Genomic DNA, 26,948 nt, shown 5'->3' with positions numbered 1-26,948 from the left:
TTGTCGGTTCACGCCCGCCATACCGTTTCATGGTGAAGAAGTGAGGCGTCAAAGGGTTGTTTACCTCTTTGTGCGTTAATGCGTCAACAAGCAAGGGGCTCAAAAGGTGGAACCACAACTTTAATCCAATCAATAACATTTACTCACTCACATTTTTATATATTAAAAAAATTAAATAATATGTTGTTAGTTAAACCATTACGTGCTTATGAGTTGAAAAGTTAATGAATGCTCTCATACAATCATACCTACATGACAAGATGTTTTTTTACCTTTTGATTAAACCATCACATATAGTCTAAATAACAATGTGATTATAAAACATGTTTTTATTAATATATGTTTCACTAAAGTTATACAACCCAAGAACTTTTAATAATATTAACATTTTTTCAAACATAAAATAATTTCTTTGTCTTACTCCATGAAGAGTGAGTCCCAGGTTGTGCCGTCCACGACCTGCTTGTCAATGTCAACAATCTGAGCTGTCTTTCGTGTTGTTTTCATGTTTCACCAATTTACACTATCATCCCTACACTATTATTTTGTATCATCTTTAGCCACTCCACTTTTAAGTAACAATTTTTTATTGATATTATTAATGACAAACTGACAACGAGTTCTTCCATAAGTTGGATACATCACACAAAAAGCATATTTCACATTAGGGGTGTGTTTTTTATCCGTACCCGAATAAGGAACCCGAACCGAAGCGGCCCGAGACCCGAATAACCCGATCCGAATTCACCCGAACCGATTAAACTCCTAACCCGAACCCGAGATAAAATATTCGGGTCGGTATTTGGGTTGAAATACCCTTATTCGGGTTGACCCGAATAACCCGAAGTATGATACATTGATGTATGTATCCTAATTTTTATAGGGTAGTTTAGCGTTGAAGTAACATAGTGACCATATTTATTCTTGTTCGGCTGTTCTCAATGCTCCAATTAATATTTGGATCTATCACATTGAATCCCAATGTATTAATCACCATAAAACATGTTGAGAATGTATCTTCAATTCAAAAACGTAATAGTATAGTATTTAAACTAATATGTATTGAGCATGTTTCTTCAATCTACACAAGTATTGATCCACATGTTACAACATATCATTCCGTCTAATGCATGTTTGTATGATAAATTTCAGGTTTTGCTAAATATTATAATTCATTATTGAATATGGTTGTATATTACGGTTTTATAACGGCTTAAATATGGTTTTTTTTCTTTTTTGATATTGTTAAAGGTGGATAAATTTTTTTAATTTGTTAAACCTGAAACCCCGACCCGAATTAACCCGAAACCCGAACAAACCGAAATTATTTGGGTCGGTTCTTGGGTCAATTTGTTTTGAGCTCAAACCCGAACAACCCGACCCAAACAAATCGAAACCGAATAAATAACCCGAAGAACACCCATATTTCACATTACTTCAAATGTGAAAAACATTTTCTGTTTTAAATACATGTGATATTGATATTGTAAATTTGATATGGAAAATGAGCTAAAAGTATGAATTATTATGAGTATATCTAACTATCATCAATAATTATAAACCCGACAGATTATCATACCATATGCTATGCTCTGTTAGTTCTCAATGGTTTGGACCACTCATATAACAACCTTAAAAATAAAGAGATGTCATAACTAATTTAAAGGTTACTAATATATAGAAAATACAAAAATTCTTAAAGAGAATAAAAAAGAGAATTTCAATCGGCAAAAACAAGTTTAAATAATCAACAATTCAAACTTGTAAGAAGATTTTTTTATAGAAAAATTTTCGGCCTGGCTAGTTTAGTAAAAAAAAATAAGCCGGACAGTTAAACCTTTGACGACTCATAACAAGCAAACGATATACGATTGACTCCTAATATGTCAACTTGGTCTCAGTCTAAAACAATAATTTTATGCATGGTTCAAGATCACTTATAGTTGACGAATGTATTAAAGTATCGCTTGATATTTTTAGTAAACATATTATTATTATTATTATTATTATTATTATTATCCTATGCATCGGTTTAACAAAGATGTAGATGATTTTGGACAAAAATGCTAATTATGGAAAGTTACGGGGAATTTATGTATTTCTTCTTTCTACTTTTACCACTTTAAAGTCAACCAAGAAAAAAGATTTTCTAAACTAATTACAAAATAGTCCCTTAAGTTTATGCCATTTTGAATTTATAGCTTAGTGACAAAATTTGTTATTGTAACATTATTTCAACTCGATCAATCATCTGGATAATTTGTGTAACAAAGGGTTATTGTGTAAGAGATCTTTTGTCATTTATAATCTATCATCTAAAACAACATTTTTAATTCCATCTTCGTTCAAGATTTATTATTCATTCAGATTTCATAAAGCTTAAAATATAAAACAAAACTATAATATCCAAATCAAACAACCAAACTACTCACAATGTTATCCAAAATCAAAACCATTGCACCATATCAAATAAAATCCATCTTTTATCAAAATGTAAAGGAAACATATCAGTTAGACAAATTTTACGACTTAATTATTTTCTTGAACGAAAGCACCGATCTCGATTCTTCGTAAACTTAGGTTATATTTCTTTTTATAAACTTTAACTTTTAGATATTTGCTTTAAATTTAATACCTTATTAAAACTTAATTAGGTAGAAGATATTTATGAATTGACCTCATCAGCACAATATACACTATTTGGACCAAAAATGTAAAACAAAACATACTTGAAGGACTATATTTTGTAGTCCACTCTTTCTTTCACAAAAAACACAGTTTCAGCTCATTCATCAAAATCTTGTGGGTTTCTGCACTGTGATTCTTCTTCACCAATCCATGTACAAATGCATATCTTTCAACCCATCCAAAAAGATTCTAACTTTCAACTTCTAACATTCATCCCACACAATAAAAATCAAAACTTTATAATAAAAATGCAAGCTTTCCACATGGGTACTGTTCAAGATTAAAGATTTACCCCAATTCATCATCATGGACTTCAAATCAGAGAAGCAAGTCAGGTTAAATCCCATCTTTTTGCTATAAAGTTAACACCTTTATGCATTTTTCACATTCTTGTTATATTAATATTTTGAACAATTACACAGGTTTGACCATTCTTGGCAAATCCCAGAAAAACAGTTACCTGAACACAAGGTTTCAGCTCCATTGTTGATGAACAATGGTAAAAGTAGACCAATTTCAAGTTCTAGTCATGTTGGTATTATTAAATTAGGGAGATCAAGAATCCACCCTGAAGAAAACAATGAGTCAAAGGAAAAAAGGGTTTTGGATCCTGGAAGTGATGTGATTTTACAATGGAATAGGATTTTTCTTTTTTCATGTTTGGTGGCACTTTTTGTGGATCCATTGTTTTTTTATCTGCCTTCTGTTGAAAGTGAAGGTGGTGGTTCTTCTTGTATGTTGTCTGATTTAAAGTTAGGGATTGTTGTGACGTGTTTACGCACGATGGCGGATGTGTTTTATATGTTGAATATAGCTATTAAGTTCAGGACTGCGTATGTTTCGCCGAGTTCCAGAGTGTTGGGTAGAGGTGAACTTGTTATGGATCAGGAGAAGATTGCGAGGCGGTACTTGAAGTCGAACTTTTTTATAGATCTTGTTGCTACATTGCCTCTACCGCAGGTATGTATGATTTTGATTCTCTTTTAATAATCTTTTTTAGCTAAAATTGTTAAAGTTGAAATGTTTTGACACTAGTTGTGTCTGTATGTGCGTTTTGAAAGTGATTATGTGATACTGATATTGCAAACGTTTTGTTATCGATAGTCTACTAATGTTATTACCAGTACATGTTTTTGTTGTTGTTTTGACTCCCTTAGTCACGCTTTATGTTATCTGGATTACTATACTCTACATGTAAAAAAAATCTTTCGGAGTAGGGGGGGGGGGTCAATGGGAGCAGCCTCGGGCCCACCCTCCCCTCAGATCCTATCAATAGCTTGCTATGAGTGGATTTTACTTTGTGTGTTTATTTGTTTGATTGTTTGGTAACTTTGGTTATAAAATAGTAGAATCGTTGTTAACCGAAGTTAGTAATCACAATTTTCAGACATCTATTCTCATTCTTATGGTATAAAACATTTTGAAATTTAAACTCACATGGTGTTTTATTTTAATCTTACTCAGACTGTCATATGGTTCATTATCCCGGCAATAAGAACCCCAAGTGCGGATCACACCACCAACGCTTTAGTACTTATTGTGCTCCTCCAATACATTCCAAGACTTTATCTGATATTCCCTTTAAGCTCTCAAATCATCAAAACTACTGGTGTTGTCACGAAAACCGCTTGGGCCGGTGCAGCATATAATCTTGTATTATACATGTTAGCCAGTCATGTAAGTAATATTCTCTTTAATATCCAATCTTTAAACCTCTAAAGTTACAAGCTTTTTCCGTCTTTATTGGCTAAATCATTACTTGTGTGTTATGGTAGGTTTTAGGGTCATCATGGTACTTGTTGTCATTTGAACGACACGCAACATGTTGGAAAACAACTTGCAGACACGATAATAATCCAATGATGTGTTCACTTCGTTATTTGGACTGTGGTTCGTCAAACGATGACGGACGGAAGATATGGGCCAACGGGACAAATCTTTTTCAAATTTGCGATCCAGACAATGGTACAGGTTTCAAATATGGGATATTTGGGCCTGCTGTTGCAAAAGGTGTAGTTTCCGCCAATTTCTTTGAGAAATACTTCTATTGCTTGTGGTGGGGCTTACAAAACTTGAGGTATGGTTCTATTGTTTTCTACATTTTTTTAACTACATAAAAAATTAATATTCTAAATATGATGATATGCAGTTCATATGGACAAAATTTGTCCACAAGCACGTTTATTGGAGAAACATCGTTCGCCATACTCATCGCGATCATGGGACTTGTATTATTTGCTCATTTAATAGGAAATATGCAGGTAATGTTTCTAGTCTATATTATTGATTTATTGATTGAACAATGCATAGTTTTCTTATTTTATGGTCATTTTTTGTAGACATATCTACAATCCATCACTGTAAGGCTTGAGGAATGGAGGCTTAGAAGGCGAGACACTGAGTCATGGATGAGACACAGACAACTACCTCATGATTTGCAAGAACGTGTTCGTAAGTTTGTTCAGTACAAGTGGCTTGCAACACGCGGTGTTGATGAAGAATCTATTTTGCGCAACTTGCCTTCAGATCTTCGTCGAGACATACAACGCCACTTGTGTCTTGATCTTGTTCGACGTGTAAGATGCTCACCTTTTCTTGTATTATCTCTAACGGGCCAAATGAAAAAATTACAGCAAATGGGTCAAACGAGTTAAAAGAGGTCGATATTCATCCCATTTGTGTTTTTAATACATAAATCCTCCTACGCTATTTCAATAAAAATGCTTTTTTTCTAATGTATCGTTCATGCTAATTATATGAGTATTAGCAAAACCTGATTCTCTACAAGAATTACTTAGAACAAAATAATAATTCATTTTTTCAGTATTAAAATTTTATAAAAATATAAGAAAATGGTTGAAAATTGAAATGCAATGTCTATTCTTTTCTCATGAAAATTAAAAAAATAGTATGAAAAAAGGTATCTTTTATATATAGAACCTAAAATGTATTTTGGTTATATTACCTACACATAACTTACACGTGTAGGTAAACAGTCAAAATTTATAAAAACATATAAGTAAATAAGGGGTTTTTTATTTGCATAGCATACACTTTTGTATTTAAGAAGTATAAGATTTTAAAAATAAATGAAACATTAATAAAAAAGAAAAAAATTTAGACTTGGTATTTTTGTTCTCGTAATAATTTAGTGTTTTGTGATGTAACATTGAGTTTGTAAATATTCATTTACAGGTCCCATTTTTCTCACAAATGGACGATCAACTACTCGATGCTATATGCGAGCGGTTAGTGTCATCACTAAGTACTCAAGACACATACATAGTACGCGAAGGAGATCCCGTTTCACAGATGCTTTTCATAATTCGAGGAAGACTCGATAGCTCCACCACCAACGGAGGCCGAACAGGCTTTTTCAACTCAATCACATTAAGGCCCGGTGACTTTTGTGGCGAAGAGTTGCTCGCATGGGCCCTACTCCCGAAATCCACTCTAAACTTACCATCTTCCACACGAACCGTTAAAGCATTAAGCGAAGTGGAAGCTTTTGCATTACGTGCAGAAGACTTAAAGTTTGTTGCAAATCAGTTCAGACGGTTACACAGCAAGAAACTACAACACACATTCCGGTTTTACTCGTATCATTGGAGAACATGGGCTGCGTGTTTTATTCAAGCCGCTTGGAGACGAATAAAGAAGAGACGAATGCAATGGAATTTGAGTATGAGCGAGTCATCATATCGTCCTGATGACGATGAAGATGTTCATCATCATGATGGTCATGAAACTGAACATCATGATGATGCATCGTCATACAACGCGAATCCACTCAATGTCACAATACTAGCTTCGAGATTCGCTACTAACACGAGGCGTGGGATATTGAAAACAAAGGATGTTGATTTGATTAAGTTGCAGAAGCCTGAAGAGCCTGATTTTTCTGCTGAGCCAGAAGATGATTAGTTTTTAATTTATACAGGATATGTATGATACATGTGGTACATTTGATATCATACTTGTGTAGTTACTAAGTTGGGATTGGTATAACTAATAGTGTGTTTATATGTACCGTTAAATGTTGTAACAAACATGATTAAAGGTTAGTAATGATTAACTCTGTTTGTTATTGATATCTAGATAGTTATATAACAAGAGTTATAGTCATTTTTTTGCTTTTAAATATGCTAAAAATTATTGCATAGTAGGAATAAAAATAATATATTGATTATAACTTTTATTATTGGGTCATTACAATATTCAATGTGATATAATTATGGTAAAAACTTTGATTATCAATTTATCATTATTTACCAGATGATATAATACTGTGAAAAGTGATCACGACAGCTGACCCGATATTCGTCCCGAACTGTAATATTTGACTTATGAGTTTTTTTTTTGAATAAATTTGTTTAAATAACGTAATGATTACACAAAATAAGCAAAAGAAGTATAATATAGTTGTTACTTATAACTTGAATTATGATTACTATTTTCTTTAGAAAATATCTAACCAAGTATTGAGTCACTTTGCACGTTTAGGTAAAAAGATCGATCTGCTAAGCCATTTATGTCTCATTTCACAACACGATTATTCCATGCTAACCTGTTTGATACGTTTTTATAAATTGGTTAAACATAATTGTGACATCTGTAACCAATTACACGAATTTAAGTGTGAGTGAGCAACGACTATATTTGATATTATAATTTTTATATGATAAAATCACAAATGCTTGACACCAAACAAACACTGACTCACTATATTTCCGGTTAATATATATATAGAAGTAAATCACAAGGAGTTGTTTTAGGCTTAGACTCTAGTCATTCATTTTTCTAGGGTTTGAAATCAAATATTCAAGTAAAGTGTGTAGTAAATACACATCAATGTATAGTGGTTCAAGTGACGGTGAAGGCCACGACGCATCATCTCGGAAGATTCCGCCGGCGTCTTCAATGCTGTGGGTCCGTAATCTTCGCCGCTTTATCGGATCCGGTGCCGGTCTAGGCTCCGAAGCTCTTATGGGTATTATTATTACAAATTCAACTTGTTTATTTCAAATTGTGGTGTGTGTTTTGTAATTAGGGTTTCTGTGTTTGCATTGAGTTAATAGTTATATGAGTTGATGAATGTTTTAGGTTTAAGACTGATGATTTGTATGATTAATGTGGTTCTAAGTAATATTTAGGTCTGAGATTGGAGGAAAAATGTAAACTTGAGGCCATTTTCATCTTAAGATTGGCTAGATTTTATTATTATTATTATTATTTTTATTTTTTGTTTTTTGTAATAATGGATTTCTGCAAGCTAGAGTCTAGTTAGAGGAAAAGTTTGAACCAGTTTGATAAAGCATGTTTAGATATTTTGGTGAACTTTGCTTGCATTATCCTCATGACTAAGGGTCAATTTGTTGTTAGAAAAGTTATTATCAAATTTTGAATTTTGGAATAGTTAGAAGAAGAGTTTCTAACACTCAAGTAGTCATGTGTGCATGCGAGAAACGGTTGATATAACTTAAAAAGGTTCTAGGATGTAAAATGAAAACGTCCCTTAATATTTTAGGACAATAGTTTGCTATTACCTGATGTACATTCTGTTTTTGCATTGCACATGTGTATGATATAGCCAATTCAACTGTGCAAATGAGTTTAAGTTCTTGTTTTCACTTTTATCCAACTTGTTTTATTTGTGAGCTTGAGCCGATGTTAAAACTTGGTAAAAACTGAGTCTTGGTTTGGGTTAACTGTTTAAGTTTGTAAATATGGGAATATATGATTAGATAAAGATAAATACAAGGAAGTACAAACAGTAGGAATTTTGTAATGCTCCTCAGAGCATATCAAGCTTTCTTTTATGGAGGCTATCCAAATCTTCATATGGTTTCATGATAATACTAAGCTTTCCTACCACTTTATATTAGATCTACTTGCCTCTTGTATTTTCCTAAACGGTTTACAAATGTCATGTTCTTTTATAACTTCCTATTGACAATTGTAGTCAAGTCTATTGCAATATGTTTGGTCTGCAGATTAACATTTTCAAGTTATAGTTTCATAATGCTCTAAAAAATGGTCTTAACTGTCATGACTATACTGTGTATATTTCTTCCGTAGCTATCTAACTTATATGTTCACAACTTGTTTTGCAGAGCTAGAAACAAAAAGAATCTTGCTTGATATTTTTAAAGAAAAGCAACAAAAGAGTGCTGAAGCTGGCACAATCCCAAGTTTCTATAAGAAGGTTTTAATAACTACTATTTTGTTGTTATTGATTATGTAATTTTATTGCATTCAGTTAGAAATTGTTGACTTCACAATGTGACCTTTGTTAGTACACCATCCATCCCCAGATTACAGAGCATTTGACTTGACATAGTTTAACACAAATAATTGACCATTTACCAACTAGAATACTTTTCACTTTTAGTTTCTAACTATCCTATGTATTTTTTTCTTATCAGAAACCTGAGGATGGTTCCATTAGCAACAGAGTCCAAAGGTTGGCAAAATATCGTTTTCTAAAGGTGCATATTTCTACTTTACTGCAATTCGTTCTGTATCTTACTGTCAAGTTATGTTTATTTCCTGTTCAAATTGTGTGTGTCTGGTTGGAGAGTTTAAAGTGAACTAATGGATATGAAAGTCACCCACAATTCCTCAAAGTGTTTTTCTTTTATGCATTTTTAAATCCAATTATTATTAAACCTTCAGTCTCAACCTATTAAACAGAAAAATATTTTAAAACAAGCATATCTTGTTGGAAGTAAAGAAGGGGAGCATTTGAAGTTGAAGTGTTGCCTAATATGGCCTTCCTATACCAAGAAAAAAGTCTTTAATTTTCCTGCTTGTGTACATAAGTCACGTTCACAAGCCTCTGGATTATGAGATACATATGACCAGAAACACTTGATTTAGTATAGAAATTCAACAAATTTTTTATCCAATGAACACATTAAGTTTAGTGAAATGAACACATTAAGTTTAGTGAAATTCAACAAAGGAGACGCCCAATGTTGTGGTAACTACCGAGGAATCAAACTACTAAGTCATACTATGAAGCTATGGGAAAGAGTCATTGAGGTTAGACTTAGACGAGAAACTCAGGTTACGGTGAACCAATTTGGATTCATGCCGGGGCGTTCCACCACAGAGGCAATACACCTTATAAAAAGATTGATGGAAAAATATAGGGAGAAGAAGTGTGACCTGCATATGGTGTACGACAGTGTGCCACGACAGGTGCTTTGGGAGTGCTTGGAGGGTAGAGGAGTACCCAGGAAATACATAGAGATAATTATGGATATGTATACTAGGAGTGCAACAAGTGTCCGTGCGCCAGTGGGTGATAGTGATACTGATTTCTTTCCTGTAGAGGTAGGTCTTCACCAGGGGTCAGCGCTGAGTCCGTTTCTTTTTGCAGCAGTCTTGGATGAGTTGTCAAAGTCGATTCAGGGGACGCTCCCATGGTGCATGATGTTTGTAGATGATATTGTGTTACTTGCTGAGAGAAAACAAGATCTAAACATGAGACTTGAGGAGTGCCGAACAACCTTAGAGACAAAAGGTTTAAGGATTAGTCGATCTAAGACGGAGTACCTCCACTGTGCTTTTGGAGGGGTAAACGACAATGAGGACGCACAGATTACCATTGAAGGGCAGATGGTTCCGCAGGTAACGAAGTTCAAGTATCTAGGATCATTTGTTCAGAGCGATGGGGAATTAGACAGTGATGTGACCCATCGAGTTCAGGTAGGATGGGGTAGATGGAAAGCAGCCACAGGTATATTGTGCGACAAGAGTTTCCCAACTAAACTAAAGGGAAAATTTTATAGGGTTGCAGTTAGACCTGCAATGCTATATGGAACAGATTGTTGGCCATCAAGAAGGCACAAGTGCGGAAGATGGAGGCAGCAGAAATGAGAATGCTACGTTGGATGTGTGGGCACACAAGGTTAGACCGAATAAGAAACGTCGTGTTTCGGGAGAGATTAGGGATAGCGAACATAGCAGACAAGATAAGAGAGTGGAGATTGAGATGGTTTGGACATGTGAAGAGAAGACAAACGACGAATTTTGTTAGATCCATAGAAAACATTACTATAGAGGGGAGAAGGGGTAGAGGACGACCTAAATTGACTTGGGATGAGAGGATTAAGCATGATTTGATAGACCTAAACCTCTTCGAGGGCATGGTTGAGGATAGGAATTCTTGGAGAAGTAGAATTAAAGTTAAGGATTTTTAGGGAGAAAGGAATACCTTAGGGCTTCTATTTACCTGATTTTAGTCACACACCATAATAATATTTTCTCTACATAAATAGTATTACTACTACTACTACTACTACTACTACTGCTGCTGCTGCTGTTGAACTCTGATTTCCTTTGTATTGCTTCATACATATATACTTTAGAGCTGAGGGTCTCTCTGGAAGCCACCTCTTTATCCATGTGGATAGAGGTACGGAGTGCCTACATCCCACCCTCCTCAGACCCTACTTATAGCTATGCTATTGGTGGGATTTCACTGGGTATGATTGATTGATTGATGGTGTAAGTGTGTAACACTACAACTTTGTAAGTTTAAATTCTTAGCTTTTTATTAATTAATAAACTTTTGTTGTATACCCTAATCACATTGTTTCTGGTTTTTATCACTACCTTTTGTTATTGGTATTTTGCTACTATTATTAGTATTTTTGCTTTTGCTCTCATCTCCCTAGACCCTACTCTATGAATGAGATTTTACTGGGTACATTTGTTTGTTTGTTTGTTTGTTTGTCTGTCTCTTCTCTTTCTTTCAAACTTAAAGTCTATATCCATTTACAAATCAAATCTGCCTAATTAGTTCTGCTATCATGTTAGGGTTTTAGGGATAAGTACTTAAAGTTGTGTAATGTTGATGCAGAAGCAATCTGATCTTTTGCTGAACGCTGATGATCTGGATGCTATGTGGGTTTGCTTGAGAGAAAATTGTGTTATTGATGATGCCACCGGTGCAGAGAAGGTATCCACCTCATCAAAATGTCACATATATAGTTTTCCTCTTTTGTGTTTTTGGATCTAATAGCACTTTTCATGCAAATAATGAATGATTAGCGTGCACTTTTTGTGGCACATCATATTTAGTTGTGCACTTGGGCTTACCTTTATGTACATTGATCACGCTATTTTTTGTAATGATCCTGGCTAATACAGCTCAGATTTACTTGATTGATTTAATTTCTTTATAATATTTTACCATCTTAGTTTTTGTGCTTCTTGTTTCATCATCCAATGGTGATGCTGATATCTTTCTTTCTATTAACCATCTATAGATGAACTATGAAGACTTTTGTCACATTGCCTCTGTTTGTACCGAGCAAATAGGCCCAAAATGCCGGCGTTTTTTCAGCCCTTCAAATTTTATGAAATTTGAAAAGGATGAATCAGGAAGAATTGCTATTTTGCCTTTCTATCTCTATGTAATGCGCACGGTGAGTTTTAATCTACTCTATTCTTTTGATCTTTTAGCATTTTCTTCGCGTGATATTTATATTAATGCTTAATTATATAGATCTTTATTAGCTAGGGGTTTTTTTAGTTCCACAAGCCCAAATATTTTGTTTTTTGGTTCAGGTTTCACTTACTCAGGCCAGAATTGATATGAGTGAGCTCGATGAGGATTCTGATGGTTTCCTTCAACCTAATGTACGTATCTCGTTATCTTAATCTTCAGTTTGTACAATTTGATTTAATTTGTTCAGATCAAACCTTTTGTTTTGTTATTATTATTATTATTATTATTATTATTATTTACTTTCTGTAATCTGATGTTATAGGAAATGGAAGCTTATATTCGTGGTCTAATTCCTAATTTGGCTCAACTACGTGATATGCCTGGACCTTTTGTTACAATGTATTGCAAAATAGCTGCACGCAAGTTGTTCTTTTGTGATCCCAATAGACGAGGTTTGTTTTATTCTTATTTCGTTCCCTTTAATTCAGTGTTCTTCGTTTCCAACAATCATGAATACCAGCTGTTTTCAGCTCCTTTTCTGGCTTTCTATGCAATTCTCATTTGGAAGCCTTTAGATATCTTCAAACTGAAGAATGATGTCTTTCTATGGGTTTCTCTTTTTCTTATTAATAAATTATTTGCAGGAAAGGCATGCATAAAGAAAGTGCTGCTTAGTAACTGTCTTCAAGAACTTATGGAACTGCACCAGGTAATATGCCAGTTGTACGCCTTTGTTGGCATTTTCTAGTTTCTACATTAAATCATCATTTCTCCAATTATTTAGTGTTATGTTTTCCTTACTGCTTGTGCTTTTGCATCATTAATCATTATAATAGGAAAGCGAGGAAGAAGTTACTGATACTGAACAGGCTGAAAACTGGTTTTCACTGACATCTGCACAGCGTATATGCGGTGAGCCTATTTTTTTTAATATTTAATTATATGACTATTTTTTTTTGAACTTAAGTTGCGTTAATAGTGAACGAAAACTAAGCTGTAGACTTGGACCTTGGTTATTCATATTCATGTACAGATATGTTCCTTGCACTCGATAAAGACTCAAGCGGTTCACTTAGCAAGCAGGAACTTAGAGAATATGCAGACGGTACACTCACAGATATCTTTATCGAGAGGGGTAAGTAAACTGTTAACATATTTCACATTTATTTGGAAGGAAATATCTTTATTTTATTTTAATGATGTTAAAATATTTTATTTTAATGATGTTAACAGCTTTTGATGAGCATGTGCGACGTGGCAAAATTGGGAGCGGGAATGCTCGGGAGATGGATTTTGAGAGTTTTCTTGACTTTGTTCTAGCCTTAGAGAATAAAGATACTCCTGAGGGTATAACTTATTTATTCAGATGTCTAGATCTTCATGGAAGGGGATTCCTTACAACAGCTGATATTCACACGCTTTTCAGGTAACATGTTTGTTTATCTGTCTAGAATTTAATTGGAAGTAAAGAAGGGGAGCATTTAAAGTTTAAATGCTGCCTGATATGCCCTTCCTATATCAAATAGAAAGTCTCGACTTTTCCTGCTTGTTGTGCACAAATCACGTTCACAAGCCTCCAGATTACGAGATACATAATAAAATATCTTGTTTTAATCTTTTAAATAACTATTATGTGTAGTCAAAGCTAAAAACTAGTGTGCACATTGGAGTTCAAAAAGATAATTCTTGTTTTTGTAAGCATAAAGCAAATCAGTTTTGCACTGATTTAATGGCATTTTGCATTTTGTGAGTCTTGTAATTGTGATATTTGTTTGCATACAATTCAGAGACGTGCACCAGAAATGGATCGAGGGTGGAAATTATGAACTGTGCATAGAGGATGTTAGGGATGAAATTTGGGATATGGTGAAACCAGCAGATCCTCTAAGGATCACACTTTCAGATTTGTTATCTTGCAAACAAGGTGGGACCGTTGCAAGTATGCTTATAGACGTTCGTGGCTTCTGGGCACACGATAACAGAGAAAACCTTCTGCAAGAGGAGGAAGAGCCCGAAGAAGAATAGCCATTTTGGTGTGCTTAATAATGTGACAATTACAGTATACATATTAACATCTTTTCGAGAACCATGTGTGTATCTTATGTAAAAATTAATGATAACTGTAGTGCTTGCTTTACAAAACTAATTTGTTTCAGTATTATTGAGTGCTAAAATGTTATATTGCATTGATGAGTTCAGATTCTTGATAGCTTTTGTTGCCAAACCGATATTTAGATATCTTGCTTGTGTTATTATTTCATTCTTCTACATTTTTTGGGTATAGTTGTGCCAATATCTATAACATGCAAAATGTTTTTCAATTGTTTACCGTCTTTGAATATTGATATAGCATCAATTTCCCTAAATGTTTTGTATTTACTTTTGAGATAGTCATGTTTGTGTATGTGCTTTATTTTTTGAGTATTTGCTTTGTTGTTTCTTTGAAAATGGGGTTGTACAAACGTTAGAAAATTATGTGTATCATGATAGTTTTGACTGTTTCAAGCATCATCATAGCTGCTCGGGTCATCTAGCTAATAAACTAAGATCTTGGTGTGTAAGTTATACTATGTAGTACTATCGGTTTGATCAACTAGCACGAGACTTTCGAAACTGACATATAAGACACGTGCATTATTTTCCTTATTTAGGCCATTTTAAACGCTCGAACGTTTTAACGAGGGAGGGGGTCGAACGGTGATTTAAAGTCCATTTATAAAGCTGTTTCCAAAATGTTATGCTCAATTTCTATTCTGTCCACACCTGCAACTCTGAAAGTGTATTGTTCATGTAAACTAGTTTCTCAAATAAACTGACTAACTGAGCAGCATAATATGATTACATAATAACTTTGCAACTACTCATCTTAATGTGTTCTTTAAAAGACATCGGTTCCTTGTAGAATTGATTCTTTGGTCATTCGAACAAGGTTTATTCCACATGATTCGGTGTTGTACTATTAAGACGAGTTACAAGAGATGCTCACACGTTAGTCATATTTGTTCCAAAAGTCTTTACTGCTATGAGAGTATCTATAATCGGTGTCTCCCTAACTATTAAATGTCACTCGTATGCCTCTACATAAAGGCAAGTTAGGGGATTCATGTATGTTTGTTCATATGTTTATACATAACTTAGTTTTGGGCAATTAAGCGAAAGTTAGATGCCGCCGCTATGAAGAATTGAAGTAAACTAAAGGATTTAAGGTCCATTTATTTTATTTCTTGAGTTTTGAGTGTGTTTTGTGGTCCTATGTGTGATCCTACATGTGGGCTGTGACGTCCCTTTCGCTATGCGTTGTGATAGTGTGAAAAAAGTGACGCCACGTGTGTAGTAGATTGTTTCACATCTTACACTCAAGAACATGCGTTGTGATGATAAATGTGATATGTGAAGTGAGGTGGAAAAAGCATACATCAAAATTGATTTCAAATGAAGTATACAATACTTTAGTATAAATACCAATTAATTGTGCCCTTGAAAAGAAAACAACAGCAGATTCAAAGCCCGGTAAGGCGGTAATTGAATGAGGGTCAAGCCTAATGGGTCTGGTGAAAACGGTTTGGGTCGGTGCTCACAGACGGTTTCAATTGACCAAGTTTCGAACAATTTTATACACCAAACCCATATGACATTGCTGAATTTAAAGATTAGGGGGTTGCTTAGGTTTTGACTTTTGAGTATGGGTACAATAACCATACTAACTTCAAATCATCAAAGCAGGTCCTTACGGGCTGATCACTGCGGGTATGGGTTTGATAACAAGGTTAATAGGAATGAAAATACACCACTCTTTAGTAGGTATGGAGGACATCGAATTTTAAGGGATCAACCTCCCTCAATTAAACATGTAACATTGTATGAACAATACTCAACTGGCACCTAGCCTGCACGCGAAATTGGATCGATTATCTTCATCCAGACTTGGGATTGCATTTGGTTTCATCCATATTAGGCGCTCCCGAAATTCCCACATGGGTACACTACACGTAATGAATGCAATAACAGTCTTCAGTTTGAAACTTTTTCATATTTAACTACCGTGTCATATGTTTCCATGTTCAGTGAGCTTTCTGCAAAACATCTGTAGACAAAACATATGGTTGTTACAACACATAACTGGACCACGTAACGATTTGGTATTTGAATATTTAACACCTTCCCTTCCTCTTTACATAATCAACTTTGCATATTCAAGGATAAAATGATCATTTTTACATACTAGCCCAATATACAGAAAGAATGAGATCTTCTTCATTACAGTGATACAAACATAAATATACTGATATACACAGAAAGCTCTCTTGGATTATATATGCAAGGAGGTTTATAACTTCCAATTGAAATGTGAAGTACAGATTTAATGATAAGAGACAACATACCTGAGTTCATGCCAGAATGCACTTGTCCGTTCAAGCAGAAAAGGCTGCAAACATTCAAGAAATTTCATCATCTATCTCCTCCTACCTGCAATTATACGAGTAACCGTAGTCAACTAATTCCATGAAATAAACCGATTATATGTATTATTATTACAGGTCTTATATCACTTAAGGTTTGTCCAATGGACCACCCGTCACATTCCCACACTTACCCGTTGCTAGCCCTCAAGCAACTCAATCGTTCAAAGTTAAACATTAACTCATTCAACAAAACGCATCTCGATTAAGGTCCCCAGTCATACCATATTCTCACATGTTTCGTATTTGCACTATTAACACGTTTATTTTATCAAACCTAGAAATTCAACCAAACCTAACATGTTTCCTGTTTTTCTTTCACGCAACACACCCCTCTTGAACTTTCCATTCAATAACTTTTCTCAAAGCTAGCATGATGTGCTTGTCCACCCAAATGCACATGTGACAATCTTCTATAATAAGCTTGTGTAACTATCGAACCTCCACCTAATAAATGCATAGACAGTCGTGCAAATCAAGAGGGCTTATCATGGGTTGTAACGGGGCTAAGTGTTCAGGTACGGAATGGGAATATTGAAAGTAGCTTAAGCGATCCGATCCGGCTTATTACATACATTCTAAGAAAACATATAAATAAAATAAACAACTATATACACCACTAACTTTTTTTTTTTGAATCTCCATACTTTGAAAAATAAATCCTTGTGTTTGTTTTTTTGAATAATCTCAACATTCTAATAAACATAATACCAAATATTCATATCAATTACCAAACAACAATACAATTACAAGAAATAACCTACCAAGTCGGATCGTCTCGCAAATGTAACAACGGGGTTGATTGATAAACAATAAGTCCAAGAAATGGCTTCTAAAGGAACCAACCCCTCGCCCCTCTCATTAACCACGTTCATATGTATAATGTATGAAGCCCAACCCCCAAAACCCACACTCGCACTCATCCAGACGAGGCTATACCTTAATGCCTCTATCATTTTTGCACTAATGCCAAGCTAAGGTCTCGAAACGCATTCATTACACAAGTTCTAACAAGAAGGGTCACATTGCTATCTTCAAATAATGCCAACCATGAAAACCCATGGTTAAAGTTCAAACCCAAAATTTGTTACCGACATGTTACGTGAAATAAATAACCAAAAACATATCACTCTTGGCTGAAAATCTATTACCACTCACACAAGAGAATTATGACCATGAAAATGGACCTTTATCTCAACACATCTTTTGAACCACCAACAAAAATTTTCTCAAAAATTTATCCACGTCCCACACTTGGGATACATTGTCCCCAATGTATGGTTTTGACACTTTTTTTTAAAATTAAAATCCACACCCGCATCAAACCACAACCGTTTAATCAAATATCGCACATGCACCACCCAACCACCCAAACCAAAAACAATACAGAAAGAATTATTCACCAATATACAAACTAAGACAAGAAAGCGCCTGATTAGAAGTAACGCGGCCGAGATGGCCCGAATATGGACGTCATCACATCCGAGAATTCACCAAATCCAAATGCGCCTTGGTCACCACCACCTTGTTCGCCTCCTTGTTGTTGCGAGGCACCTTGACTTGAACCTTGATTGGGATCCACCCACATGGAGTGATGCAATGGTGGCGTCGGGTATGACACACTACCATCATACGGTGGCAAGGCAGTGTAGTCCACAATTGGCGGGTCGGCCACAACTGGTTTCCCCGCATGCCACGCATCATGCATCCGTCTATAACTGATGCAGTTTGCCTTGCAAACTCATTGGATCAAACACACGAGCGGAAGCTTCAATAATTCCTTTAATTCATAAACCAAAAACTGTCTTACAATGAAAATAACTTAGGATATTTATAGGCAAACCAAACCCTAATACTAAAAAGGAAGCACAATAAAACATAAATACCAAAATAAAATACTAAATAAAGATAATAATCCAATTGCATCATTCTCCCTGAAGAGGTAGGTCCCCGCAAAGCCCAGTTGGACCCGCAAGACACACCTTGAAGAGGTGCGTCTGCGCAAAGACCAGCTGGTTCCGCAGGACCCACCATGCTCAGAGATGAAGACCTTACACGCAGTAAGCCAGCTGTTCCCGCAAGAAAGCCTCCCTTGGTACAGTACCCTACCTGTTCCCGCAGCTGTGGGTACAAGCTAAGAAGGAAGGCTACCCGCACTAACAGTAAGGCTACACGCATAAGGTACTAACTCATACTTCAGCAATGTCACCTGAGGAAAGAATGAGCAAGGCGGGAATATTCCCGCCCAAAAGAGCCAGTCCGTACGCTTCTGGAAGATCTTTTGTACTATACATGCCAAGGTATGGACAAAATAGACAAGATCTGACAAAAGCAGCCCATGAACCAATCACAGGGTGACAACTCACCGACAATAGTACGAGGAGGAGCACGCTCCAGTACAAAATGTCACTATCAGCCGCTGCCTACCCACCAACTCCCATCGTGGCACGTACGTAGCCTGTAGTTGGTGGAAAAGGAATATTATATACAGCTGGCCGTACCTGCTTGGAAACCTACCTTCAGCTATAAATACTCCAACACCTTGGAACGGTATTATCATCTGATATTATCTTATCTTCTCTCTAGCTATTTCTCTCAATATACACTTATATTCAGAGCAATCTAGTCTGATTCTTACGCCGGAGGGTGGTCACAAGGAGGAACCCCCCCTTCTCAGTGACGAGCTCACGGTGTCTGTTTTGCAGGTCGAGAAGAATAACCATCTTTGCCGGACCTAACCCTCGTGGGAAGCATCTACTTAACCCTAATATTATCCGCAATCTGCCGGGGTCATTTAGTGTTTCTTCATTGGCGCCATCCGTGCATTAAGCTAGAATTAATTCTCTTTCTCAGTTTTTTCAAACTTCTGGGAAGATGGTTAAGGTTACTCATATGCCAAGGCCACCGAGTGACCAAGAAACTCCGGTAACCACAACCCCAGCTACCGGGGGGAACACCGGTGAATACACAATTTTTACGAACACTACCTCGGCTACCCAAGCCGGGGCTAGTGCAGTAAACAATCCTCCCCTGGGATTCATTGATACCCAGGTGGAGAAGCAACAGACGAGGCTTCCCCGCCAAACACTAGATCAAGTTAAGGCCTGGGCGGAAGCACGTCAGAAAGAATTCCAAGCTGAGTTGGATGAACGTTTACGTTCACTCCAACAGGCCAATGACGAATTCGGAAGTACTCGACAACAGCTCAACATGAGCAATGATTGCGAGTATTCGGATGATGATTGGGAAGAATCTGACAGTGACGCAAACCCTCATCATAAAGCGAAAGGGAAGCGTAAAGAAGTAGACTTCCGCTAGAAAAGAAATTTTGGAGACACTTTCAAGCCAAAGAGCGCAGGGGGAAACCCACGTGACTTCTCCAAAACTTTCAGACCGACTATTGCAAATGCGGGAACGTCCAAGTTTGCAAGAGACATTGTGGAAGCAATTGCTCCAAAGAGTGCCAAACAGATGTCCAACATAGGCACTTACGATGGCGTATCCGACCCAGACGATCACTTGAACAGATTCATAGCGGGGGCAACCGTCAGTAATTGGACGGAACCCACGTGGTGTTACATGTTCCAAATGACGCTCATCGGGGCAGCCAGAGCGTGGTTTGATCGTCTACCGGTCCACCACATCTATGATTGGGCAGACTTCCAGCACAAGTTCAGCCAGCACTTCAGTCAACAAAGAAAATATACTGAAGAGCAGTGGACGATCCTCAACTGCGTCAGAGAGGAAGACGAATCTTTGCTAGACTTCATCACTCGCTTCAACTCAAAGAAGCTAAGTCTGGGCACCATCAGTGAAGATCTTGTTCGCGCCGCTTTCATTCAGGGCGCTGAGTACCCAGAGCTTATCCGCACGTTGACGGGTAAAGATGGCATGCCATCCACGTGGGATGCCATCATGATGGCAGGTAAATGCTTTGCCGAGACAAAGAAGCAACTGGGTAGAAATCTTCCCCAGAGCACAAATCTCTACACGCAGAGGACCAGAGAAAATAATGTCCGTACCGCCCGACAAAATAAGAAGAGGAAGCTTGGTATTTGGCAGTCAAGGATAAACTTTGACACCTCATCCAGCTCTCGCCCTCTCTTAGGCGGAAGGGACAACACGCACTCGTCAAACCGGAATCCCAGATGGACGCCACTCACCAAAAGCGTCACCGAGATATTTGCCACCGAGAAACTCCCATGGCCGAAGGCTCCAATAATCCGGCAGCGTCATAACGCCGATCAGAGCAAATCATGTGACTTCCACGGGACAAAAGGCCACACTACAGAGGAATGTACATCTTTGAAGGATATTGTCGAAACATTCGTCAAAGATGGAAAACTTACACACCTCGTGGCGTCAATCAAGAACGGAGGGAGGAATGACAATCGGTACAAGGGCAACGGACGAAAGCCCGTCGACATCAGCATTCACATGGTTCATGGCAACGTTAGAGGAAGAAAACGACGAACAGAGCCAAGTGCGTGGAAGGAAGCTGAAGTGCGCTTCCCGCGTGTGCCAGGAGGGCCCAACAAAGAAGGCCCCATAGTCATCAAAAGCCAGCTGGGGCACTACATCACTTCCCGCACTCTTGCTGATAACGGCGCTTCGTCAACGGTCATGTATAGGCAGTTCTTCGACAAGCTAGACGACGAAGACAAAGAACGCCTAGAAACGGTCTACGCCTCAATGGAAGGGTTCGATGGCAGCACAAACACCCCCTTGGGTATCCTATCTTTCCCCACGGACGGGAAGTACTCCCGCACAGAAGACGTGGGTCGTAATGAGGAAGCCACACCACACATACGACATCCTCTTCGGGAGAGATGGGATGGCAAGATTTAATGTCGTGGTGTCTTTAGTCCATGGCATGATGGGGTGGCCAACAGCTGAGGGTGTCGCGATGATCGCGGGTATTCCCCAGGTATGCATCACATCTGTCTCATCTAAACCCAAACTAAAGATGGCTAAACCAACCATTACCGAGCCAGAAGAATGGGCCTTTAATGGCAAATACCCTGACCAGGCCGTTACCATTGGCCCAACAATCACTAATCTCACACGCACCTTACTCAAACGCTTATTGCAAAAAAATGCTGACATCTTCGCGTGGACACCAGCTGACATGACTGGTGTGCCCCGAAGTAAGGCGGAGCATAAGCTCAAATGTGACCCGGCTTTTACGCCGGTCATACAAAAACGTCGCGTGATGGGTGCGGAACAGGCTAACGCATGTAGAACCCAAGTCAAGGAACTCCTTGACGCAGGTATCGTACGCGTCAGTAAATATCAAACATGGGTTGCAAATCCCGTCATGGTACCAAAATCTAACAAACAATGGCGCATGTGCATAGATTTCAAAGACCTAAACAAAGCATGCCCCAAAGATTGTTACCCGTTACCCGAAATTGACCTGAAGGTAGATTCGTTAGCACCGTTTCGCCTTAAATGCTTCCTTGATGCGTATAAAGGGTACCATCAAATCCATATGGCCGTTGACGATTAGGACAAAACCGCATTTCGGACGCCCGATGGCACATTTTGTTATCAAATGATGCCATTCGGACTTAAGAATGCCGGGTCCACATACCAACGCCTGATGGACAAAGAGTTCCATGCCCAAATCGGGAGAAACTTGGAAGTTTACATGGATGACTTGGTCATCAAAAGCCTTGAGCCAGAAGCGATGTTGAAAGACGTCGAAGAAACTTTCAACACGCTCAGACGGATAAACATGAAGCTCAACCCGAGCAAGTGTTCTTTTGGGATGGAAGAAGGGAAGTTCTTAGGAGTCATCGTTACCAAAGATGGCTTCAGAGCGAACCCTGAAAAGGTCGAAGCCATTATCAAAATGGAATCACCTACTACCATCAAACAAGCTCAGACACTGAATAAACGACTAGTCGCACTTAACCGCTTTTTGGCAAACCATGCGGATAGGTCGTTCCCATTCGTGTCAACATTGAGAAATTGCTTAAAGAAAACGCACTTCCGCTGGACACCAGAAGCGGAAGAAGCTTTTCAAGAGATTCGGTCACGCTTGATCGAACTCCCAACACTCACAGCACCAGAAGTGGGGGAGGAATTAATTCTTTACCTCTCCGCCACAGACAGAGCAACTGGGGCAGTCCTACTAGTATAACGAAAAGGCATCCAGATGCCCATCTACTATGTTAGCCGCGTCTTAACAGATGTAGAAACCCGGTACTCTACCCTGGAAAAATTAGTCTTAGCGCTTGTACAGGCTTCACGCAGGCTAAGACGGTATTTCCAAGGCCACCCAATCACCATTCTCACCAACTTCAAACTTGCAAACGTTCTAGGCAAACCCGAGTTGTCAGGGCGCCTAGCCAAATGGGCAATTGAATTGGGAGAATACGCGATAGAGTATAAGCCAAGACCAGCCATAAAAGGCCAGGTCTTGGCCGACTTTATTGCAGAAGTCCCCGCTTCGCGGGAAAAAGAGTGCCAGGAAGAGGCTCAACCCTCTCCAGCACAGGACATTGATGATGTCTGGCGACTCTATACTGATGGAGCAGCTAACAACGAGGGTTCAGGCGCAGGGTTGAAACTAACTAACCCAGCAGGCCAAGAGTACACTTACGCTATTCGGCTGGATTTCCCAAGTACGAATAACGAAGCGGAGTATGAAGCATTCTTGGCCGGATTAAGAATTGCGCGTAAAATGGGGGTGAAAAACTTGGAAGCCCACGTGGATTCCATGTTAGTAGCCAACCAGATAAACAGGACGTACACGGCCGTGAACGACACAATGGCCCTGTACCTCGCACAAGCAAAAACCCTTATGCGCGATTTTAACGATTGCAAAGTCATACATGTCAAGCGTAGTGAAAACAAATCTGCGGATGCGTTAAGCAAGCTTGCATCGTTAGCCTTCACCCACTTGGGAAAGGACATCTGCGTTGAAATTCTTGGAGCACCATCAGTCCCGCACAAGGAAATTTGTGTCATCCAAACCGGTATGGAAACATGGATGACACCAATCATAAATTACCTTGCAGCGGGTATACTACCAGAGTCGAAGACACATGCAAGAAAGATACGTTGTAAATCACTGAACTATCAACTTGTTGATGACATACTTTACAGGGGTAACTTTCTTGGCCCACTCCTCAGATGCGTGGATGACCAAGATGCCGACTACCTCCTAAGGGAAGTACACGAAGGCATCTGTGGAGTACACGCAGGTCCACGCGCAGTTGTAGCTAAGCTAAACAACGCGGGATACTTTTGGCCGGGGATGCATACAGATGCGCTGGCCTACATCAGAAAATGTAGATCCTGCCAGCTCTACGCACCCAACACGCATCGTCCGAAGAACGAACTTGTTCCAGTCACTTCTTCATGGCCATTCCAGAAGTGGGCCATCGATGTGACAGGCCCATTTCCCACAGCAGCAGGGAACGTTCAGTTCCTAGTGGTAGCCATCGACTACTTCACCAAGTGGATAGAAGCAAAACCCTTAGCCCAAACAACCGCAAAACATATCAAAAAATTTATTTGGGAATTTATTATTTGTCGTTTTGGACTTCCACAGAATTTGGTGAGCGATAACGGCACCAACTTTGCTGACAAGAAGCTACAGAAGTGGCTGAAATAACTTCAAATTACCCACACCTTTACCTTAGTGGCACACCCGCAGGGTAATGGTGAGGTGGAAAGAGCAAACAAGAGCATCGTCGACGGCATAAAGAAAAGACTCTTGGAGCATAGATCCGGCTGGGTGGAAGAAGTTCCACACGTCCTTTGGGCGAACAGAACGCTAAAAAAGGCAAGCACGGGCGAAACCCCGTTCAGCCTCACCTATGGCACTGAAGCCATGGTCCCAGTCGAAATCGGTCTACCCTCACCAAGGGTTATAACTCAACTAGAAGACAATGATGCGGAAAGACGGTTAGACCTTATGCTAACCGAAGAACGCAGAGACTTAGCCGCAGCGCGTGAAGAGAACTACAAGCGACAAATGCAAAAGTACTACAACACGCGGGTAAAACTCTGCAACTTCAATGTCGGAGACTACATACTGCGTAACAACGAGGCTTCGAACCAAGAACGCCCAGGAAAGCTGGCCCCGATCTGGGAAGGGCCATACATCATTAAAGAAGTTTTGGGAAAGGGCGCATACCGGCTCGAAAGGCTCGATGGCACCCCCATCCCAAGAACATGGAATGGAGCTCAATTACGCAAATGTTACATGTAGATCAATTCCAAACTTGTAAAGAAAAGGCCTAGAGCCACTTCTAATGGAAATGATTCTCCTTTCACATTGTGTTGATAGCCTTACCTTTATACTTATGAACTGACCACACTGATATGCCGGTATTCACTGCATAAATAAGTGTGGGAGGAAGTAAGTCGTTGCGTGTGGAAAGCGGCACAACCCGCAAAAACACAAAAAACAGTAAATATTTCTAAGGGGAAGATAAGGAAAACCTTCACGCAGATCAGATATAGGCGAAGTTTGGTCATCCTAAGTGAAAGTGACGGTTCTACCTGCACAATCATGATAGAGGAAACATAACATTAACTCGCGTCGAAAAGTTAACTTATTCAAAACACTTAGAAAATTGCTAAGTTAAACTAAAATATGCATGAGCAATTCATATAATGTTTACAAGGCAAGGCGTTAACAAAATATTTATATTTGCAATAATAATTCAAACATTACAAGAATGGCTAGGTATCTACCCGCCTACAAAAATACAAATCTATCCTAACGGTTGGAAGGGATCTCAAGGTTCAAGCTTCAGGACCACTCCCTCCAAACCCACTCGAACCCGCACCATCAGTTGTCTGCGGTGGTTGGAGGAAAGCCTTGAGAACAGCTAGCCCGTCATCAACAGCTGCAATTTCGTTCACCTTCTCCACAACCGGATGCGGGAAGGCAGCATACTGGTTCACAGCTTGGTCGTAGGCAGCTTCAGTGTCTACATCGTGTAAAAGAAAGTTGGAAGGCGGGATGCCCTTCTCTGCAAATCCTAGACCAAGCAGGAAACCAGCTTTCTCCCCATCCTCATGAGAAGCGTTGAGGGCTGCACTCATGGCATCGTCATAAGATGTGTTCGCGAAAATCCGATGCACAACCTACAAAAATATATATATATATATAAAAAAAAACTTTTCTAAGTATAAAGAAAAACGTAAAGAAATTATGGAGCTACGCGTACCTGCGGCAACGCTTCTCGTAGAAGCCATTCCTTAGTGATCAGAGCTTCTTGGAGGGTAGCTTGAGCTTGATCGCGGGCGCGTTCGGCTTCATTCTTGTTGAGGTTGGCAAGCAACACATCCTTAGCAGCAGCCTCTTCAACGCCCTTGAGTTTGCGCTCAGTGCGATCAAGCATACCCTTCTGATCCAGGAGCTCTTGGAGCTTCTTGGCATCTTCTAAAGCCAAAGCATCATGAGCCTCCTGAAGCTTCTCTAGTTTGGCTTTGAGCTCTTCGTTCTCAGTGCGCAGAGGCTCAGCAACGACTTCAGCTTTGGTGGCCCTCTCGGTCGCATTACGCGCAGTTTCCTTGGCCAACCTAAGCTATTCGTTAACAGCTTGGGTAGCCTTGGAACGGGCCTCATGCCTGGCCTGAATCTCGACCTCAAGGTCCTTGAAGGCCTTCTCCTTCTCCGCTGCGGTGGCAGCAAGCCTCTTGTTCTCCTCCCGTAATGCTCGCGCCTGAGCCACTTCCAGGCCACGCGCAGTCTTTAACTTGTCGTTTTCACGACAAAGTAGCTCGACGCGCGGCTGCATCCGGGCAAGGGGATTCGGAGCTCATTGGATAGCCTACCCTCCTGGTAGCTGGCCATTGCCTCTCCCAACGCACCGCTCGGAGCGGCATGGCGCGCCCAGTCAACGCAGTCCGCAGCCGTTCGGAGGGTCGTTCCCCGGCGGATATTCCACCGTGGAGCGTACACCTCATTGGAATCCGAAACTGCAAAAACAAAAAACAGTTAGGAAAAAAATGACAAAAATGGATAATAGGCCAAAACAACCCCACGCACCTGTAGGGTCGGTAACACGCCGGTAGCCGCCAAACCCATCACCCGAGCCTAGAGGATATCCATCCAAAAGGTCAAGGAGATGGGAAGGAGGCAAAGATTGGACCCCCTCATCAATAGAGGTAAGTCCAGGGGTCCCAACCCCAAACATACCTGAAGAACCGGCCATGGACGAAGTAGTCGCTGACACCGGAGGGGGCATGGTAGAAGCCACCGTGGTAGTGACCATCGGAGGTGAACTCACTGGAGATGAACTCACAACCGTGGTCGCCGCTGCAGACGAGCTCGCAGAAAAAGTCACCGCCGGCCTAGTGAAGGATGCGGTGAA

At 39.1% G+C, this 26,948-nt stretch overlaps 3 protein-coding genes and 2 non-coding genes across 5 annotated transcripts in view; 4 read left to right on the top strand and 1 right to left on the bottom strand.

Moving 5' to 3' along the window:
• The first annotated feature begins 2,704 nt into the window (after positions 1-2,704).
• LOC143591583 (putative cyclic nucleotide-gated ion channel 14) lies at positions 2,705-6,742 on the top strand. Its single transcript, XM_077071758.1, has 7 exons — positions 2,705-3,023; positions 3,111-3,648; positions 4,153-4,365; positions 4,464-4,765; positions 4,838-4,949; positions 5,028-5,264; positions 5,884-6,742. The coding sequence occupies exons 1-7, from the start codon at positions 2,995-2,997 to the stop codon at positions 6,610-6,612; spliced, it is 2,160 nt and encodes a 719-aa protein (XP_076927873.1). The 5' UTR covers positions 2,705-2,994; the 3' UTR covers positions 6,613-6,742.
• Positions 6,743-7,492: 750 nt separating this feature from the next.
• LOC143591582 (putative serine/threonine-protein phosphatase 2A regulatory subunit B'' subunit TON2) lies at positions 7,493-14,353 on the top strand. Its single transcript, XM_077071756.1, has 12 exons — positions 7,493-7,678; positions 8,802-8,893; positions 9,114-9,176; positions 11,558-11,656; positions 11,967-12,125; positions 12,268-12,339; positions 12,471-12,600; positions 12,793-12,857; positions 12,985-13,060; positions 13,182-13,283; positions 13,382-13,574; positions 13,936-14,353. The coding sequence occupies exons 1-12, from the start codon at positions 7,540-7,542 to the stop codon at positions 14,171-14,173; spliced, it is 1,428 nt and encodes a 475-aa protein (XP_076927871.1). The 5' UTR covers positions 7,493-7,539; the 3' UTR covers positions 14,174-14,353.
• LOC143591588 (small nucleolar RNA snoR104) lies at positions 9,424-9,546 on the top strand. The gene has a single exon (XR_013145714.1). It is a non-coding gene; the product is annotated as a small nucleolar RNA snoR104 (small nucleolar RNA).
• On the top strand, positions 13,621-13,744 carry LOC143591587 (small nucleolar RNA snoR104). The gene has a single exon (XR_013145713.1). It is a non-coding gene; the product is annotated as a small nucleolar RNA snoR104 (small nucleolar RNA).
• A 1,395-nt stretch (positions 14,354-15,748) lies between the features above and the next one.
• Positions 15,749-26,948, bottom strand: part of LOC143591586 (uncharacterized) — a 43,885-nt gene continuing 32,685 nt past the window's right edge. The window contains exon 5 of the mRNA XM_077071760.1: positions 15,749-16,232. Coding sequence (XP_076927875.1) covers positions 16,160-16,232 — 73 coding nt within the window. The 3' untranslated portion in view covers positions 15,749-16,159. The remainder of the gene's footprint in view (positions 16,233-26,948) is intronic.

Source organism: Bidens hawaiensis, unplaced genomic scaffold (assembly GCF_021521415.1).
Source record: "Bidens hawaiensis isolate Kalapana, Puna unplaced genomic scaffold, B.hawaiensis_p1.1 tig00039938_1, whole genome shotgun sequence".
NCBI classification, from domain to species: Eukaryota; Viridiplantae; Streptophyta; class Magnoliopsida; order Asterales; family Asteraceae; genus Bidens; species Bidens hawaiensis.
Note: the sequence above shows the minus strand (reverse complement) of the source record. Positions and strands in the feature narration are given on the sequence as shown.